At 37.6% G+C, this 21,692-nt stretch overlaps 1 protein-coding gene and 1 pseudogene across 1 annotated transcript; both read left to right on the top strand.

The window, feature by feature from the left end:
- Window positions 1–210: 210 nt before the first annotated feature.
- Window positions 211–3,562, top strand: LOC107797226 (geraniol 8-hydroxylase-like; annotated as a pseudogene).
- LOC107797224 (uncharacterized) lies at window positions 3,537–7,656 on the top strand. The gene is made up of 3 exons (XM_075256908.1): window positions 3,537–5,680; window positions 5,767–6,502; window positions 6,575–7,656. The coding sequence occupies exons 2-3, from the start codon at window positions 6,233–6,235 to the stop codon at window positions 6,995–6,997; spliced, it is 693 nt and encodes a 230-aa protein (XP_075113009.1). The 5' UTR covers window positions 3,537–5,680; window positions 5,767–6,232; the 3' UTR covers window positions 6,998–7,656.
- Window positions 7,657–21,692: the final 14,036 nt, after the last annotated feature.

Raw genomic sequence — 21,692 nt, 5'->3', positions numbered from 1 at the left:
GATATTAATAAGAATAAAACAATCAAACCCTCCTCCTAATTAAGTATTTCTTAAGTAGAAATATGACAGATAATTTGAGACGTAGTTATGTATTGTATAAAAGTTGCTAGCAACGGGGGATGGTGACTGACTTGTCCATTTTCAGTTTTCTGATTATTAAATGCACGATCCAAATCAAACACACACTCTACTTTGTGACTGACAGAAGAGGAACTTAAAGCATCTTTCCATTTTTCAAAGTTGAAGAAAGGGTGTGAGAGGGGCATAATGGATTACTATACCCTTGTGTTAGGATCAATTTTTGCCTTGAGTTTTCTTTATATTCTAGCCATAATATGCAGCAAAAAACTTCTACCAGGGCCAACACCATGGCCAATTATTGGAAACCTTCACTTATTAGGTCAAAAACCTCATATATCACTAGCCAATCTTGCAAAAATCTATGGTCCAATTATGAGTTTAAAACTTGGCCAAATTACTACTATTGTCATTTCTTTTCCAACCATGGCAAAACAAGTCCTTAAAAATCAAGATCAAGCATTTTCAACTAGATTTAATCCTACCTACAAGCTCATAACCATTACAAATTTTTTGTGGCATGGCTTCCTGTTTGTCCTCAATGGCGAACGCTTCGACGAATCTTGAACACCAACCTCCTCTCTTCCAATAGGCTTGATGCAAATCAACATTTAAGATCTCAAAAGGTGAAAGAATTTCTTGCTTATTGTGCAAAATGTAGTCAAGAAGGTGAAGTTGTGGATATAGGTCAAGTTGCTTTCAAGACTAGTCTCAATTTGATGTCCAATACCCTTTTCTCCAAGGACTTGGGTGACCCTTTTTCGGATTCAAAGGTAATTCTGATCAATAACTTGTAATAACTCGACCCCTCTTTTTGACTTTATGTGTACTAAACGGCACATTCAGGGGCGAAGCTACAAACTATTAAGGGCGGTCAAAACTGACCACCATTCGTCAAAAAATTACATTATGTATATAAATACAATATTATATTTTAAAGATATATAACATATATTTATTGAATAAAAAATTTCACTTCTTTTAAGTTTGAACATCCTTAGAGAAATTTCTGGCTTGCGACTGGATGCATTAACTATGTTTTTTGGATTTAAAGGTTGAGTTGAAGGATGTGATTTGGAACACTATGGCTGACGTTGGGAAGCCTAACCTAGTAGACATTTTCCCTATACTTGAAAAGATTGATCCCCAAGGGATAAGGCGTCATGTAACATTTCATTTTGGTAAATTAGTTAAACTTTTTGATGGTTTGATCAACGAGCGATTGGAGGAAAAGAGTAGATTTAGCAGTGCAAAGACTGATGTTTTAGAAGAATTTCTCAAAATCAGCGAAGAAAACCCTAAAGAGATCAATCACAATCACATCATGTCCATGTTCCTGGTTCGTTCTCTTCTCATTTATATTTTATTTTCCTTTCATGTGTCTTGTATTCATATTAGGAGTGATTCCTACCAGGATTCTTATATTCTCAAGCTCCAACCAGAGACCTATGGTTAAGTGGAGGGATTATATTTACATCTTTCTTCAATTTCATGCCTTAAATTTGTTGACCAGCCAAGTAATGAGCTGAAATGGGCATAATATAGTTTTACTTGATTGATAATTGAAAAAAATAGAAATTTGAAAAGTTCTAGAAAATATACATGTGACTATCCTAGAAGTTCGAAACATAAAGAATGTAGGTTTATGGTATATAGCGAAGTAAAGTTTAAAATACTAGAACCTGTACCATCTTCGTAGGGATCATTGAATAGCTGGATTAGACTGTCAATATTTTTTTTTAAATTTAAACATACTCCATATATAGTTTTATCTTGTATATTGGTAGAATGGTAGTTGTACCCGATGCATGGTTAAGAAAACATGACCCCTCATACTTGTACTGGCGAAGGTAGCAGATACTCGTGGAATTAGTCGAGTTACCCGCAAACTGATCCGGACACCATAGTTATACAAGAAATAGTTAAGAAAACATTATGTGCTTGTCATTTAAAATGCCTTTTAAGTAATTTTGAGTGAATTACAAATGTTACAGGACCTATTTGGTGGGGGGACTGATACAACCACAGGCGGACTGAGACAACCACAAGCACATTAGGATGGGCAATGCCAGAAATAATTAGACAACCTGAAATAATGAAAAAAACACAAACTGAGCTTGCAGAAGTCATTGGAAAAGGAAAAATAGTAGAAGAAGCTTGTTTACTGTAAAAATGGTAACAACAATTAAATTTATAAATGAGATTCTAAAAAAACATGATCTATTTTTATGCTAATTGTTTAGAGCAGTTGATGCTAAGAATATGAAGTTTATGGCAAAATACGAGCTAGAAATGGAGCGATAACCAAGCCTAAAGGCTTACTGTCCGGGCTTGTTTACCAAGGGGATACATGCTAAAACGGGGAGTTGAACGAACCGAGAAACCTGCTTCCCGAGTGTAGGATTAGTCTATGAGGGGCCTCGGGGTCGATGCCCGGCCCGATCTCAAGTTATCAGGGTCAATATCTGGCTCGAGTTCGAGGTGTCGGGGGTAGTCGGGGATGGAATAACAGTTAAGATATGATCATACAAGGCTATCTATGATCAATATCAGGAAATAAATGAAGAACAAATGAGGAAACGATAAAATGGTCTCGAGCGAATAAGAACAAGCGAGTTAGAGAGAATAGAGAGAGAGAGAGAGAGAGAGAGAGAGTATTGCACTTGAGTAGAATGGTTGGAGCTCTGCTTACAGGGGGTTACCGACTCCTCTTTTATAAGAGGGGGGAGCCCAAACTTAATACAAGATACGTTGCATAAAAAATGAAATGGGATGGGACAACCAGCTAGCTTTATGACGTATGCATAGGCCGATGTCGAGCTACTCAAATAGACCTAGTCGACCTCGGATGCATTCCTCGGGAGATTCTTGCATTCGTCGGGACTTCGGTTGGCATTATCCTCGGCAAGGCATCGACAGATCTTGAGGGAAGTGACTGGCTCGAGATCCCGGGCCTCCAGGTCACCCTCCGAAGCATTTTGTCAAGGAGAAATCGGCGTCCCAGATTTCACCGCACACAAGCTGATGTTTCCCAACTTCCTTACTTGAAATGCATTATCAAAGAAACCTTAAGAATGCACCCACCCGCTCCGTTCTTAATCCTACGTAAAGTGGAGCAGGATGTTGAACTGTGTGACTACATCATCCTGAAAGGGTCACAAGTACTAGTAAAGGTGTGGGCGATTGGTCGAGATTCTACTTCTTGGGAGGATCCTTTAGTGTTTAAACCTGAGAGGTTTTGGAGTTCGGATGTGGATATGCGAGGGAAAGATTTTGAATTGATTCCATTTGGTGCTGGTTGAGAATATGCCCGGGCTTTCCAATGGCATTAAGAATGGTTCCAGTAATGTTGGGCTCGCTATTGAATTCCTTCAATTGGGAGCTCGAAATAGGAATTGCACCAAAAGACATAAATATGGAGGAAAAGTTTGGTTTCACCTTAGCCAAAGCCCATCCTTTGTGAGCTATTCTATTCTCGATTTAGAGTATCGTATTATATTATTACTTTAAATGCAATATTTCTTGTGATTCTTATAGTAAAATAAGAAGGTTATGATGATTAAAAGAGGAGATTGTTGTGCAATCTCAATTTCCTCATAAATGTAGCAATGTTCAAATGTCAAAGATCTATGTGTTCAACCAAAAATTTGAGTCTTTGATCAAAGCTAAAAAGAAATTCGGGTTACTGATAATCAGGAGACGGAAATAAAATATTTTTGAGAATGATGGTAAAGAAGTAAATAATTTTGTATTTCAGTAAGATTCCAATAGTCTTCCGTATCCTTACAGATGGTGAGTTCTTCTCCTTTTATAGCTAATCCTAGGAGAAGATGTAATGCCTTTGTCTTAATGAGGCAATTATGAGCAATAAATGACATTAAAAGAAACGTTACACAATCATTTCTTTTTAAATCAAATATTCTAACGTATTTGATATTTAATGTTGTATTTAAACTCTTTTACGTCATCAGATTCGTATCTTCAACTTCTTCCGATCTTCGGTCTTTAGATGACTTGGATAGGTACGAGACTCGTACCTATTTTAGTAACGGCCCGCACCTATGTTGCTTTCTTTTTCCCTTATCTGTTGTCACCCGTGCCTCTTGGCTATTTATTGTGTTTTGACCGTTTGACCAGTCCACGTGTCATGCCACGTTACCTATAATGTAAATTCAGTTTTTTTCCAATACAAATAGTCCCCCCACTTTCCATTTATTTATCTAGTAAATAATTGGGAAGTGGATCTTCATAAAAAGGGATTTTTTGCCGTAATTAATATTATGACAAATACTGACGCTTCAATTGTCCCTTCCATTTAATGCTTTACATACGTGTCACCTTCTGATTGATTCTGCAATTCTACCCCCTTTTTTCGAGACTTCTTCATTCACACTATTCACTAAATGATAATTGCCTTTATTATAGGCTTTCCTTCATTGCACTTCTAAGTTTGACAGTTGTCATTATAAGCATTTTAACCCTCTTTCGTTTACCTTCTTCTTCATAGATCTTCAACAATCAATTTCTTACTTACTTGTATTTTCTCTCCCTTTCAGTACATCCTTCTTCAACAATGTCATCTCCAAACCCTAACCCTAGAAAAGTTCCAATTCTCGATCACTTCTCCAATGCCCCCACAAGACATAGGAGAGGCAGAGGAGGTAGGTTTCGGAGCTTGGGCCTAGGGTTAGCTCGTGATGGTTTATCTGGTCCTGCTTCTTCTTCTCCTAGTATCGGGAGTTTTATTCCGAAGACCCCTTCTTCTAAAGGTAAAGAAATCCTTGATTCTTCTCAAGAACCTTTAGTCGATGAAATTGTTCCCAGTGATTTGTCTTTTGGGAGTGATAGAACGTCTCTTCAAAGGCAAATTGTAAATTTCGAAAAAGCTGACACTTATCCTTCATTAGTAATCGAGCTTACAATTCCTACCATCAGAAGGGATTGTAACTGGAGCAATAGTCTTCGAATGTCAATTCCTTCCCTAAATCAAAGAATTTCTTCCTTTAGAAATGGTTACTCTTTTGTTTATACTTACCCATTTACTTTGGGTTTTAATCCTCCGGTTGACCCAGTCATTATTAATTTTTGCCATTTCTTTAAAATCTGTTTGGCCCAAGTCGGTCCCCTAGTGTGGAGAGCAGTGGCTTGTCTGAGGTACTTATCTGCCAAAGCCAATGTCGACTTCACCCTTTCTTACCTTATTCATTTATACCATCCCAATTTAATGCGCCATGGGGTTTTTACCTTAACTGCAAGAAGTAAAAAGGTTTTGGTAAGCCCTGAAGATGACAGGGATCGTGGATGGTACACCCGTTACGTTGCTGTACGTACGGTGGACTTGCTTGGTGAAACAAATATTCCCTTCCCTGAGAAGTGAAATTTTGCACGTAAGTTTCCTTTTATTTACCGCACCTATTTTTGAGAATTCTGATTCTTTTTCTCACTTAGTCTCTTTTTTGGTTTTTTGTAGCAACCACGGGAGATGTGGAACTTATTCCTGACTTCCGTGGTTGGGTAGATTCAATTTTGAAGATTGCTCCTAAGGATCAAAGAACATGGAAATCAATTTCATCTTTACATGGCTGGAAGGTGAAAACACATGGTATGTCCCTTTTTACATGTTTTTTTTCCTTTTACATGTTAAACACCTTTTTCTTAGTGTTGATTATTTATCCTTCTTTTGATCAGGATTTGGTGTTAGAGGAATGACAGCTGAAGTAGCTATGGCCATTCGCATGTCTCCTAATGCTGCACTTGATTTGAACAAGGCTCGAGCTTTGCTTCCCAAAAGGAAAGCTATAGGAGAAAGTTCTGAGAATGAGGAAGAGGAAGATACCTCTTTAATTATCAGGCCAAGAGTTAGGAGACGAGTCATTAATAATGATGAAATTGAGGATACCCCTGCTCAAACTTCATCCACCGAGTCTGTTTTGATTTATTCTGACGAGGACACCGTGCCAAAAGATACTAATGAATTAACTCAGCGTCTTTTTGATAGTATTTTGAGAGTGGCGAGCTCGGCCCTGTTTTTGATGAAGCTCCTCTCTCCTCATTCATTCCTATTTCCTCCATTCCTTTGCCAGTTTCAACTGCACCTACTTCCGTTCCTGTGTCAGTTTCTTTATCTTCTCCTTCCATCCCTTCTTTGACTCTTATGGCTCCTGCTGCTGTGTTTTCCTTTTCTACTACTCCTCCTTCCATGGCTCCTCCTCCCTTCGTTCAGCATACAGAGGCGGGTTCTAGCAGTAGAACCATGGCTATGAGAAGTGTTACTCTTGAAGTTCCTGCCAACCATAGCCTTTTGAGAAAGACTGGTAGAGCTGATGTTTGGCTCGAGCCTCTAATCGGTGATATTGAGAAGAAGAAGATGGAGAGCCACAGCTGCCTGACTCTGATGAATGACATAGTTCATTCTACTTTGAAGGTATTTTTCCTTTACCAACAAGTTTTTTGTTTTTAATCTACAAATCCTCATTTCTATGAGTTGTCTCTGTAGGCTAACCTCATTGGTACCGAATTGATGGGAAGAATTTCCCTTCTGGAAAGAAAAACCCGTGAGTCTGAAAAATCCATCCATGAAGCCGAGGAAATAGCTAGGGGAGCCCAGCTTGAAGCAGCTAATTGGAAAGAACAGTTTGAGAATGCTCAGGGGACCATAGAGGAGTTGCAAGAAAGTAGAAATCTCCTGGAGCAGCAAAAACGTGGTTTGACTTTTGAACTAGCTACTGCCAAGGCTTCTTCAAGCCAATTTAAAAGAGATAAAGAGCTTTTGGAGTGCTCATTGTCAGAACAATTATCAAAGGCTAGTGAAAAAGTCAGGGAGCTTAAGGCACTTTTAGCCAAGAAAGAAGAGTATGCAGGAGAATTAGTGCAAAGCTTGACTCAAGCTCAAGCTGACTTACAGACCTCTTCTGACTAGATTCGAGCTTTGAAGAGTTCTCATGCCTCCCTTGAAGCTTCCCTTGATTCCCATTTAGCTGAACATCAAATATTGAAGAATGATCTTGCTATGTGGGAAAGGGAGTATGGACTTCTGGAGGAGAACTTCAACATAGAGGTGAGTTGGGCTTTCCTGAAATCTCGCCGTGATGCTTTGATGGAAGCTGCTCAGGAAAGCTTCGATTTGCAATCTGAATTAGCCAAAGTCTTAGACATTATCGAGAAAGTCAACAACCTGTTGATACTCCTTCTCCTGCACTTGAAGCTCCTGGAACGGAAGAACTTTTAAATGAAGAAGTGGCTACTGCAGCAATTGGGGTTGCAATTCCGGCACCCGAGGCTGAAACTTCTATGACACAGTCCATGGAAGCTGAAGCTCCTGTGATTCTTGCTTCCCTCGGTGATTTCAACATTCCAAGCCCAATTAAAATTGCTCCTGAAAATGAAATTGCAACTTCTGATGTTCCAACCCCTTCAGTGACTAGCTGAAAATGAAATTGCTGTTTTTGTTTTTATTAATTGGTGGTGTTATCCCTTGGCAACTTTAAGGGATCTTTTGACGAAGTCCCCAGTTATCATAATGGGGCATTTGTAAAAAACAAATATTTTGCTGACTAAGTTTGTACTTAGTCTTTTATATTAAGAAGTTTTTATTGGTACTTCTGTATATTTTATTCCCCATTTTATCTAGGACTCATGGAATAGCTTAGCATTTTTATCCTTTTAAAATGCTTTATGATTCTTCTCATGGATTATCAACATGAGGCTTATAAAAGAGGGCCCTTTTATTTTATCGACACTTAATGAAGAAGACGTCTCAACTTCATAATGGTGTTATAATACGATGAAAGAAATAGGAATACACACGTTTTGTATGAAACAACTTTGACAAGTTTTTATTCATGAACTTTAACAAGTGTTTGACTATTACATGTATTACAATACATCTACAACTTTCTCGTAACTGTTTTTCTTGTAACAGATTTGTACATAACATAGAATAAACAAGGTTTTTCTTCATAACCTATTTCAGTACATAGTCATGACCCTATCTTTATATATTAAGAAGGGTTTGAGAGGTGACTTTGTTTATGAGTTTGAGAGATGACTCTGTTGTTCTCATGAATGCTGAAGACTTCGTAACTTTTTCTCAACACTTGTCTCTTTATGGCCAACTTTTGTTCGATATTCGTATCTGTTTCTCTACACATATCTGTGTACAATATATAGTCCCCCAAGTATTTGAGCGGTGAAGTATGAAGCCTCGAGCACTTGTTTATTTCTTTTACTTTGGCCTTTTTCCTGAAATAGAAAGATATACGGGACTCAGAGGTGCGATTATAGATAAAGACTGCCTAACTCATGTGTATTTCCATCAGATTAATTGTAACCCTGGGCTGGGAATTTAAGAATACTCCATTTTGCCTTACAGGTTGTGACTCATCATTTGGCACGAGTTAGGGTGTTTTGCCTAGCATCTAAAATCGTTAGTAAAACATTAATAATTCAAGAGAGAAATTTTAACATAGTGATACCTGACAGTAGGTACTTTCTCAAAAGTAATATCTTTTTAAATGGACGGCATTCCAATGTGAGGGTAAAACTTTGCCGTCCATTGTCTCCAACTGGTATGCTCCTTTTCCCGCAATGTCAAGGACTTTGTACGGTCCTTCCCATGTTGGACTTAGCTTTCCTGAGTTAGCAGCCTTTGCAGATTGGAACACCTTTTTTAAGCACGAAGTCCCCAATTTTGAAAAATCTGAGGCGTGCTTTCCTATTGCAATATCGTTGAATTACTTGCTTTTGTGCTGCCATTCTTATCAATGCAGCTTCTCTTCTTGCTTCAAGTAAATCAAGGTTGACCCGCATCTCTTCATCATTAGATTCCTCCGTTGCCGGATCGTACCGTGTTCTTGGCTCACCTATTTCAACTGGAATTAAGGCTTCCGCACCATAAACCATTGAAAATGGTGTTTCTCCAGTGCTTGTTTTGGTCGTTGTACGATAAGCCCATAATACTCCAGGTAACACCTCAGGCCAATTACCTTTTGAATCCTGTAACCTCTTCTTCAAGTTGTTGATAATGACTTTGTTAGTAGATTCCGCTTGTCCATTACCCACTGGATGGTATGGCGTAGACGTTATCATTTTAATCTGCCAACTTCGAAGAAATTCTGTGATTTGAGCTCCAGTGAATTGTGGTCCATTGTCACACACGATCTCCTTTGGTGCTCCAAAGCGGCATATTATATTTTGCCATATGAAGTCTTTAACTTCCTTCTCTCGTACCTGTTTAAATGCCCCTGCTTCTACGCATTTAGTGAAATAATCTGTAAGTACAAGTAGAAACTTTACCTGACCTTTTGCTTGTGGAAGTGGACCTACGATATCCATTCCCCATTTCATAAATGTCCACGGGGCTATAACAGGATGTAGTAACTCAGCTGGTCTGTGCATATTATTGCCGTATCTTTGACATTTATCACATTTGGACACGAAACTAGTTGCCTCTTCTTCCATCTTAGGCCAATAATATCCTGTGTGAATTAATGTTCTTACCAGTGACCGTCCTCCTGCGTGATTCCCACAATGTCTTTCGTGCACTTCTCTCATCACATATTCTGTTTGAGAGGGTCCGAGACACCTTGATAGTGGTCCACCGAACATCTTTCGATAAAGATTTCCTTGATATAAGCAATATCGAGCAGCTTTTTTGCGAAGTGCGTGAGCCTTTCCTTTGTCATTAGGCACGGTACCGTGCTGTAAAAGGCAACAATTTCGTTTCTCCAATCCCATGTTAAATGATTAAAATTTACCTCATTTTTATCAGGTTCGAGAACAGAATGAAATAAATGTATGACTGAAGCATTTGTATCGTTTGCTACGTCTGCTGCAGATGCGAGATTAGCTAAAGCATCTGCCTCTACATTCTCATCTCTTGGGATCTGCACTACTTTCCAAGTTTGGAATTGCTTTATTAACTCCCGTACCTTTGCGAGGTATTCTTGCATTCGCATCTCCCTGGCTGTATAAGTCCCCAGCATTTGATTGACCACGAGTTGAGAATCACTCTTGATTATAATATGTGTTATGCCGAGTTCTCGTGCCAATTCTAGACCTGCAATTACAGCCTCATACTCTGCTTCATTGTTAGTTATATAATGACATTTTATAGCCTGTCTAATAGTCTCACCCGCAGGTGGTACGAGGACTATCCCTAGGCCTGCCCCTTTTACATTAGATGAACCATCAGTGAATAAAACCCAAGTCCCCGGGTTTGCACCATTAAAAACTAGTAATTCTTTTTCTGCTTCTAAATGCATCCCCTGGCTAAAATCAGCCACGAAATCAGCTAGTACTTGAGATTTTATAGCGGTCCTGGGTTGATAAACGATTTCGTATTCACTTAGTTCTATAGCCCATTTTGCTAATCTTCCTAAAAGTTTGTGTTTATGCAAAATATTTCGAAGCGGAAAAGCAGTAACTACATTAATGGGATGACATTGAAAATAAGGTCTTAATTTTCTAGATGCCATGATCAAAGCTAATGCTAACTTTTCTAGCTGTGGGTATCGTGTCTCAGCATCCAATAAGGACTTACTTACATAATAAATAGGAGATTGTTTACCTTGGTCCTCACGGACTAAAACAGCACTCATCGTGACTTCAGATACGGCCAGATAGATGAGAAGTTTTTCCCCCACCTTTGGTTTTGCCAATAACGGTGGTTTTGACAAATAAGCTTTCAAATTTCTAAGGGCTTGTTGACAATCTTCATTCCATTCAAAATGATCTTGCTTTTTGAGTGCAGAGAAAAACATAAAACACTTTTCTGAGGATTTAGAAATAAATCTCCCCAGATCTGCAATTCTTCCCGTTAATCTTTGGACTTCCTTTTTATTAGTAAGGATATCAGGGATTTCTTCTATTGCTTTGATCTGAGAAGGATTCACTTCAATACCACGGTTAGAAACAAGAAAACCCAAAAACTTACCTGATGCAACTCCAAATGCACATTTTTCTGGGTTGAGTTTCATATTAAATTTTCGCAAAATTTCAAATGTAACAGATAGATGAGAAATATGATCATGAGACTGCTGGGTTTTGACGAGCATATCGTCTATATATACCTCCATTGTTTTCCCTAAATGTTCTTGGAACATTTTGGTGACCAACCTTTGATAGGTTGCCCCAGCATTTTTGAGACCAAAGGGCATTACTTTATAACAGATGAAAGAAGTTTTTTCTTCATCACCAGGATCCATTTTAATTTGATTATATCCCGAGTATGCATCTAAAAAGCTTAAAAGTTCATAACCTGCGGTTGCATCAATTAGTTGGTCTATATGCGGTAAAGGAAAAGAATCTTTTGGACAGGCTTTATTTAGATCGGTATAATCCACACAAACACGCCACTTACCATTTTTCTTGGGTACGACCACCGTGTTAGCTAGCCAATTAGGATACTTTACCTCACAGATCGATCCGATTTTTAATAATTTTTGGACCTCATCCTGAATCACCTGGTTCTTGAAAGCACCTTGCTTTCTTTTCTTTTGCTTTATTGGTGTGAAAGAAGGGTCTTCATTGAGTTTGTCAGTCGTCACATCCGGTGGTATCCCTGTTATATCAGCGTGGGTCCAAGCAAAGCAGTCTATGTTAGCTTTTAAAAATTCGATTATCATACCTCGCATGTCTGAGCTTAAATTGGCTCCGACATAAACCTTCCGTTCAGGCCATTGCTCAAATAATATCACTGCCTCGAGCTCTTCAATTGTTGTTTTGATGCTTTCATTTTCTTCAGGTTCCTGAATTGTATCAGGACTTGAGTCCAAATCTGTCTTTTCTTGTTCAGCTGAAGTTTGATCTTTTGCACCTTCAACTGTTTCCTGTAATTGCTATTTTTCTTTATTTACGGTGCTCGTACTTGTTACAGCGTTGACACTTCTAGCCATCTGCTGATCCCCACGAATTTGGCAAATTCCTCATGTTGATGGGAATTTAATAACTTGATGTAGAGTTGATGGGACAACATCCATATCGTGTATCCATGGTCTCCCCATGATCATATTGTAGGCCATTTCCATATCAACTACCTGAAATTTAGTTTCTTTAACAACACCCGTAGCAAAAGTTGTTAGAATTACCTCTCCTTTTGTTACCATACTTGAATTGTCGAAGCCTGACAAGGTGTGCGCCTTGGGTATCATTTTGTCTTCAGCTTGCATTTCACGTAATACCCTTAGTAGTATAATATTTACGAAACTCCCTGGATAAATCAAAACTCGTTTTACATTAGTATCATGTACAAGTAAATATATTACCAGAGCGTCATTATGTGGAGTTGTCACTCCTTTGGTATCTGCGTCATCGAACGAAATACTTTCATTTTCTAAGACCTGCCGCACCCGTTTCCCGTGTGTAATTGTTACCTTAGAAACCTTGTTGTAGGCTGTGTAGGTTTTGCCGTGAATATCTTCTCCCCCACTTATCACATTCACTGTCCTCTTGGGTGAAGGAGGCTGTGGTGGCTCTTGCCTACTTTTCATATAAGCTTGTTTTCCTTTCTCACTAAATAACTCATTGAGGTACCCTTACTTCAATAGATGATCCACTTCACTCTGCAAGAATCTACATTCTGAAGTTTTGTGCCCGTGATCATTGTGGAATTCGCACCAATGATCTGGATTGCGTCTATTTGGATTTTACCGCATCTCTTTTGGCCACCGTACCTTATCTCCCATGCTTCTTAAAACAGCCACGAGCTCGGAGGTAGAGACATTAAAATTTTATCCTCCGAATCGTGCCTTTAAACTTCTGTCATCATCTCGTGATTCTTGTCTGTTCCGATCATTCCTGAATTTTGAAGAAGAACCAGAGTCCCTGTTCCTCAATTTTTGATCATATTGCTGGCTATCTTGTTTCGACCGCAGGTCTTTTCCTGCAGGTCCCATATATGGATCGTACCTATTTTGACCTGATCTTTTTTCGGTTTCTGATCTTCGGGGACCACCCCTTTCTTCATGATGAAACTTAGGTACTGTATCTTCTTCAATTCGCAGCTTCGTACTATACCTGTTGTAAACATCATTCCACGTGGTTGCAGGAAATTCTCGAAGGCTTTCTTTGAGTCGTCTCGTGGCTTCAGAACTTTTGTCATTTAAATTACTTGCAAAGGCTATTACAGCCCAATTGTCAGGCACACGGGGTAGAGTCATTCTTTCACGCTGGAATCTATCAACAAAATTTCTAAGCAACTCCGAATCCCCTTGTTTGATTTTGAAAATATCTTCCATTCTTTTATCAACCTTTTGTGCTCCCGAATGTGCTTTAATAAAAGAATATACAAGCTCAGCAAAAGAATTTATAGAATTTTCAGATAAAAGAGAATACCAGGTTAATGCGCCCTTGGTGAGTGTTTCTCCAAATTTCTTGACCAGTACTGATTCAATTTCTTATTTGGTCAAGTCGTTGCCTTTCACGCCTGTTGTAAATGCAGTCACGTGGGTCTGTAGTACCATCATATTTCAGGATGTCAAGCATTTTGAACTTTTTCGGAATTGGAAGGGGAGCAACACTTGGCTTCCAAGGTTGTTGTGAGTATTTGTCCATGTCTACTCCTTTTATTACAGGCGGAACTCCAGGGATTTGCTCAATACGCTCATTTTGTTCCTTAATCTGTTTCTGCAAGGTTAGTACTAAATTTTGCAAATATGAATTATTTGAATTACCTGGTCCCCCTTCCTGTGGTTCACTGGTGGTTGCTCCATTTCCAGAATTAACAAGACCAGAACGGGGATTCTCCAATGTATTATTATTAGGAGTTGGTGTGGGTGGTGCAGCAGGCAATCGACTAAATAGAGCCTGAAGAGCTTTGCCGACCTGTGCATCAATTAGCTTTTGTAAAGCTTCATTTGTACCTCCTTCAAAGTGTTCAGATTGTTCTTGTTGATCAACACGGGATTCAGTAACAGGAGTGCCTTCACGAGATTGACGTGGTAAATCTGGAGGGGAGGGAACCACGTCACCTTGATTTTGATGGATTTGATTTTCATGGTTTCCCAATGTGTTATTACTGTTATTGTCGGTGTTGTTGTTTGACATGGTGATAACAATGGACAAGATATAGCTTAAAAGAAAAGATTATCAGATTCCCGGTAACGGAACCAATTTATTTAACAAAAAATCTGAGTCTTTGATCAAAGCTAAAAAGAAATTCGGGTTACTGATAATCAGGAGACGAAAATAAAATATTTTTGAGAATGATGGTAAAGCAGTAAATAATTTTGTATTTCAGTAAGATTCCAATAGTCTTCCGTATCCTTACAGATGGTGAGTTCTTCTCCTTTTATAGCTAATCCTAGGAGAAGATGTAATGCCTTTGTCTTAATGAGGCAATTATGAGCAATAAATGACATTAAAAGAAACGTTACACAATCATTTCTTTTTAAATCAAATATTCTAACGTATTTGATATTTAATGCTGTATTTAAACTCTTTTACGTCATCAGATTCGTATCTTCAACTTCTTCCGATCTTCGGTCTTTAGATGACTTGGATAGGTACGAGACTCGTACCTATTTTAGTAACGGTCAGCGCCTATGTTGCTTTCTTTTTCCCTTATCTGTTGTCACTCGTGCCTCTTGGCTATTTATTGTGTTTTGACCATTTGACCAGTCCACGTGTCATGCCACATTACCTACAATGTAAATTCAGTTTTTCCCAATACACTATGTACATTACATTTTTATATATGTTGTCTTGTTTGAATTCTTGCCTAGTTTTCTTTTCTTCCTTTTTTACTTCTAACAAGAAAGACTTGTAGATAGCATTTTAATGAAATCACGTAATAATGAAACACAAGAAGCTTTAGAAATAATATTAATTGAATATCTTTGTAGAACATCAATGACTACACGTTAACCATTTAAAAATAAAAATAAAAATAAAAAGGACAAGCAAAAGTCTTTGGTAGAATATATTATACTCTTTTTACCATATAGATTCGCTTCTCGTGATCTCATTATTATCAAAATTTATATTCCTAACTTGCGTATGAATTAATAATTCACCAATTTCTATATAAAACATGAAAATAGAGGATAATATTACCTAACCACTTGAAGATAGGCGTTAACCATTACGACAAAAAAGTCAATAATACAAACATAGCTAAAATATTTTAGACATATGTGCTACGCATGCGAATTAAATTAACCCCAGAAAAGCTCAACCTGAAAATAAAATATGACAATAAAAAGTTAATAATACAATATCGAATTTGTCAAAGCTTGAATTTGTTGTACTTGCATTTCTCGAAAGAATTACCTATCATGGGTTCTCGATGCTGTGATTCACTTAACCGCTAAAGGTCTTGATGACACCATTACTCAGGGTAATGAGGCATCAAGCCAATACAAAGTGAAGACCATGATTTTCCTTTGTCATCATTTGGATGAAGGTTGAATATTTGACAATGAAAGATCTACTTGAATTGTGGATTTGCATGAAAGAAAGGTATGATCACCTTAAGGCTATGGTATTGTCAAGGGCTCGATATGAGTGGATGCACTTACAGTTACAAGATTTTAAGACCGTGAGTATAACTCTACTGTATTCTGAATAACTTCCCAATTAAAATTATGTGAGGATGTTATGATTGATGAGGATTTGTTGGAAAAAACTCTAACGACTTTCATGCCTCAAATATAGTATTACAACAGTAACACCGTGAAAGAGGTTTTAAAAAGTATTCTGAATGATCTGATGCCTCCTGGTGGATGAACAACATAATCTTTGAACATATGTGCGTTTTAGCTTTTACCACTTTTAATTACCTAATTATTGGATTATGGAATTATTCTTTGAAATAGATCACGTATGTGTGAATCCATTTTGTTCGGGTGTTAAAATCGTGTCACGCGTACATATACACAATACATAACACTTATTTATTTGCTAAGAATTTTGGCTAAAGTCGCACGAACGCGTACCTTGATTTATTTTGGGAATCAGAATTATGTAACGCGAACGTGTACATAATCACGATAATAGATTAAAAGGTGTGACTACAACATTCTACGAATTAAGAACTATTTTTCCTAAACTAGTTTTGAGATTATTGTAATGTCATGAATTATGAAATACATAATTATTTGATTAGCAACGTATTTTCGGAGAGATTAAATTGATTTATGATTTGTAGAAAGTGGCCAAATTATGTTGTTCTTGACTAGTAGGCTATTGTAGTAATTAAAGTAAAAGGCATCTTGTGCATTAACAAAAACTGGGCCAGCCTTACTTAATTGGGTGAAAATATTACGGGCTAGTCAGTTTTCGGACTAGTAATTGAAAAATAGCCAGTATTTACAAGTTATTGAAAAATAATTACTATTTTGCTGTAACACGGAAAGTTCTAACATAATATACTTGAGAATTGTGTGCCTGTGTATGAACTTCCAGTACATTATGCTGAAACTCCAACACACGAAAAGTTCCAACATAATACTGGAGATTGAAGCATTTATGTATGAACTTTTAGTATATTATGCTAGAGCAGTATATTATGCTGGAACTCCAATATATTATGCGGGAACTACAATATATTATGCTGGAATATTTTTCGGATTTTAAACAGTGTTTTCATTCAAATTTATCTTTACATAAAAAGTGACAAAATTTCAATTACGTTTGAAATTGTGATTATTTATTAATTACCACTTATAAATCTGGATACTTTTGAATTTCACCCCTAAATTGGGCTCGGCAGAAATAAACTTAACTGGCCCATTTATTTCTGAAAAGTATGCATCTTAACAAACCTAACTCAACCTCCCAAGCACAATTTATTAAAGAGAAACTTTTAGAAACCACTATATTTTAGTGGTTATTAGCTAGTTGTAGCTATCATTTACTATATTACTTATTATAGTTATGTTTTTAGGATTTTTAGAGTGTATTCGATGTATTTAAGCTACTGTATTCATGAATACAATAGCATTTCTCAGCGTGGAACAAGGGATTACAGCTAGACAAATTATTTTATTCGACTGTATTCGAATGTATTCACGACGTGAAACAAGGGATTACAGCTAGACATATTATTGTAATCGACTGTATTCACGATACACTACAAAAAAATTGGAATTAGCTACGAACATTGTTGCTAATCTGTCGCTAAATTGCCCGTAGCTAGCAGAATTTCTTGATAATCTGTCGCGAATCCATTGCTAAATGAGGTTGGCGACGAATTATTCTATTTAGATATAGAATTTGGCCGTCGCTAAAATCATATTGTTTTAGTAGTGATATGTATTTGTGAATACAGTAACGTAAATAGCGCAATTCATGGTCTATTCAACTGTTTTTAAACGGAAAGTGAATCAATTAACACAATAGACTCCTAATATAACTCAACAAACACAATTATAAATCTGAATACATAAAATACATAAATTATATTAATTAAAAAAATATATGAATACATTGATGGAAATAGCGAGATAGTGAATACAATAAAATATATTGAATACACCGAGATACATTGAAATACAATGAAAAAAGAAGACAATGAATACAATAAAATACATAGAATACAACGAGATACATTGAAATACAACGAAAAAAATGATTAGACTCTTCAAGTTGCTCAGCCCCAAACTCTGTCGTCTTTATTCAAGAATAACCCTAATGTCGTCTCGTCAAGAGGGTCGCGATTCTGACTCAAAACTCTCAACCCTTAAAAACCCTGAATCTCATTGTTCCCACGCATCTTGTACAGTAGATGAGCAAAAATCATGGCAAGACGTTGCATATCGTTTTCGAGGATTGTTCTCTGTACTAGTAGACATCAACAGTCAATTCCTCTCCAAGTGTGCAGTCTATTCTTGGCCAGCGCCTTCAATCTCGCCGCAATGGAGATGGCGTGTGTGAAATTAGCATGGTGACTGAGAATGGGGAAGAGCTAGGCGATGTGGGCGAGAGAGAATTTGAGTTGCAGAATCGTGGTTTCTGGCAATGGGGGAAGAGAATGGCGTGTATCAAATTAGATAGAGATAGAATGTGGAGCGAGAAGTTTACATCAAATACGGTAATTATGTGAGAGAAAAATTTAAAAAAGGAGAGAGAAAAATAATTAAGGGTAGGAGGTAACCATAAATAGAATTTTGCTATAAACATTAAAAGATAGCTATAGAATATATATTTTTTAAATGGTATTTATTTAAAATAAATAAGGTATTAATCTTTGCTATATGAGGTAAAAATTCCTTTATTAAATCATCCAACAAAATGGAACCATACTCAAAGACAAACAGTAAACCAACATGAAAACTCAAAAGTTAAAATCATCCCAATGGTTTAAAAATCACTCAATAACAATATTGCTGGCTCGATAGGTGAGCTTTCATGAAGATTAAGCAGTAAAATAAAAAAATTAAAGCCAAGAAAACATACTCACGAGTATTAAACTCCAATTAAAGCAAAGCACATAACGGCATGTAACCAAGGATATTTGCTACTTATAGATTGAAAACTGAGAATAACTAAGCATTTAGTCAAAGAGAAACAGTAAACATGATGGAAGAATGCAAACAAAAGCTTACACCGAAATTAATAACATGCTCATTAGAGGTTGTGAGTTCGAGTCATCCCAAGAGCAAGGTGGGGGTTCTTGGAGGGAAGGATGTCGATGGTCTATTTGGAAACAACCTCTCTACCCCAGGGTAGGGGTAAGGTCTGCGTACATACTACCCTCCCCAGACCCCACTAATGGGATTATACTGAATTGTTATTATTATTGTTGTTGTTGTTGTTACTCGTCAGAAACATAACACTTCATGCCCAAAGATATTCAACAAAGACACCCAAAACAGTGTATGAATTGAAAGAGTAAAAGAGTGCAAAAAATGGATCTTTTATTGCTGAAATTTTCCAGTTTTTAAAATAAAGAGGAGCTGCAAAAATGCAAACCCAAAATGATCTACAAACGAGAGCTTCGCCGAACCCGAAAACCTCGAGCTGAACCTCATTCTAGTGGTAGTTTCCAGCAATCAAGGGTGACCCGACAAATTTTGTGGCCTAAAGCCAAACTTTATGAGGAGCATTAATTTATTTTAATTTTTTATTTGATGTCTATTTTTCTAGCTTTTTTTAGATGCAAAGTTATTAATAATTTTTTTTTATAATCAATTTCTCCTAATAAGTCTTTCTCAATTGACAATATAGCTAATCCATTTAACTTCTCTTGAGATATTGTTGATATTAGGTAAGAGTTTATTAAACTTAATTCTGAAATTTTTTTTCCGTTGAAGCAACGGTAATATGAGTTATTAACATTATTCCATAAGCAATTTATCCATTTGAAGCGTGCAAGGATTGACTGAGTTGGTTGGGTGAGTGATTTCCCACATGGACGGCCTGGGGTCGATCCCCTCACCAACAACCTCGTCAGTCAGAGCTCGTCGCACCGAACTTGACTATTACGTTTTACATCTCCTGTGTGGTTTGCGAGTGTCACGACCCTAACCCAGACCCGGTCGTGATGGAGTCTCTCATGAAGACAAGGCCAGCCGACACAACACCCAATTCATTTTAAACAATTAAAGTAACACAATTTAAGTCATGAACATGCTAATAATCCCAAAATAAAAGTGAACTAGTACAAGGTACGAAAATCAACACAGCTCGGCATCGGGGTATCACCAGACATGAGCATCTAAATATGTGTCTAAGAGTCTGAAAGAGTTTATACAGTCTATTACAGAACTAGAAACAGAAGGTAATATAGGAGGGAGAAACACAGGGCTGCGAACGCGAGCAGCTACCTAGTGGACTCCGAATGGCCTGCTGGGAGCAATCAACCCTCACTGGCGGGACTTGAAGCTCCTGAATCTGCACATAGGGTGTAGGGAGTAAAGTGAGTACGCCAACTCAGTGAATAATAACAATAAATGAAGACTGAGCGATAAGAAATCACGTAAAACACAACTACATGCTATAAAAAGGCAGTGTAAAACCAATAAAAAGGCAATAAACAGTGAAATCTTATAAAAATACCTTAGTTTAGTATAAGCTTCTTTAAAACACCTTTTTAACAGTTAAACAAGTAAATAAAAAGCATCTAGAAAAGATAAACACATAAAATCCTCCCCTCGGGCACAATGTCTACAGAATCAGCCTCTCGGGCAATAACATGGAACAACACCTGCCCCCTCGGGCTATATCACATATCACACTAGGTACCCACACTCACTTGGGGTGTACAGACTCCGGGAGGGGCTCCTTACGGCCCAAACGCAATATTAGGCTATCTCGTGGCATAATCAATAGGCTCTCGGCCTCATATCAAGCTACCTTGTGGCGTACAACTCAGGCCCTTGGCCTCAAAATCATAATCAGTACAACACTGCTGCGGCGTGCAACCCGATCCTATAATAATCCTTACAACATAGGCCCTCGTCTCTACTCAGTCAGAAATCTCTAAAAGCCACACGGGCACAGTAAAACATGATGCTCAGCCTAAAATATTATTTAAAGTGTTAAAACAGAGTAAATATGGCTGAGTTATGAAAACATTAGAATATAGCATGACTAAGTACATATATAAAATCAAAATAGTAAGGAAATAGCAGTAAAAATATCTTAAGGGTTCAAAACAGTTGGCACGATGTCCAAATATGGCATACAACCCAAAACATGATGATAGCAAACAATTTAAAAAAAATAAATTCGCGGTAAAACAGTCATTCGGGATGGACTAAGCCACAATCCCCAACGGTGTACGACCCCACGCTCGCCATCTAGCATGTATGTCACCTCAATATAGCACAACGATGTGAAATCCGAGGTTTCATACCCTCAGGACAACATTTAAAATCATTACTCATCTCTATCCGGTCCAAACACTAGCCCGCGGTGTCTATGCCTCTCGAATCAGCCTCCAGATGCTCCAAATCTAACCAAAATCAGTGCAAAACCATCAAAATATGCTAAGGGAACAAAACCCACTCGAAAGAAATCAAATTACAACACAAATTCCGAAATTGTCCAAATCCGACCATCGGGCCCATGTCTCGGAATCCGATAAAAATTAGATCAATAGACTCCTTATCACTCCCCAAGTTCATTCATATCAAAAGCACCAAAATCCAACCACAAATGACCCTTAAAATCCCAAATTCTAGATCTCCAATTACAAGCCTTAGTTCTTCAATATTAAGGCTTAAATTCCATAATTTCCATGATTAATTAGGTAGAAAACACATTAGGTTTGAGTATTAAGTCTATAAATCTTACCTCCAAGTGTTCCCCCTTGATCCCCTCTTCAATTCCCTTCAAAAAGAATCAAAATCACTCAAAAATGGAGGAACTTAGGTTCAAAATCGCGGAAATGGATCTTTTAAACATTCTGCCCAGACATTTCAATCATTCTTCGCGAATGCGGTCAAAGCCTCGCCTTCATGAAGCACAACCTGACGTTGACAACATTTTTCTTTCTTCGCGAACGCGTAGCTCAATGACCCTAGCCCTTCGCGAACGCTAAAGCCAAATATTCAGCCTCACATACTAAAACCTTCGTGAACGCGAGGGCCCACTCGCGACCGCGAAGGCCAACTGGTTTGCAACACACACAACAGTTTTCTACAATTTTCTACAACTTGAAATGATCTGTTTAA

Source organism: Nicotiana tabacum, chromosome 7 (assembly GCF_000715075.1).
Source record: "Nicotiana tabacum cultivar K326 chromosome 7, ASM71507v2, whole genome shotgun sequence".
Taxonomy (NCBI): domain Eukaryota; kingdom Viridiplantae; phylum Streptophyta; class Magnoliopsida; order Solanales; family Solanaceae; genus Nicotiana; species Nicotiana tabacum.
Note: the sequence above shows the minus strand (reverse complement) of the source record. Positions and strands in the feature narration are given on the sequence as shown.

Excerpts from the sequence above, each read along its gene's own strand:
- LOC107797224 (XM_075256908.1), top strand. The coding sequence starts at position 6,233 with ATGGCTCCTGCTGCTGTGTTTTCCTTTTCTACTACTCCTCCTTCCATG. Across the intron at positions 6,503-6,574 it reads TAGTTCATTCTACTTTGAAG|GCTAACCTCATTGGTACCGA; the intron begins GTATTTTTCCTT and ends TTGTCTCTGTAG.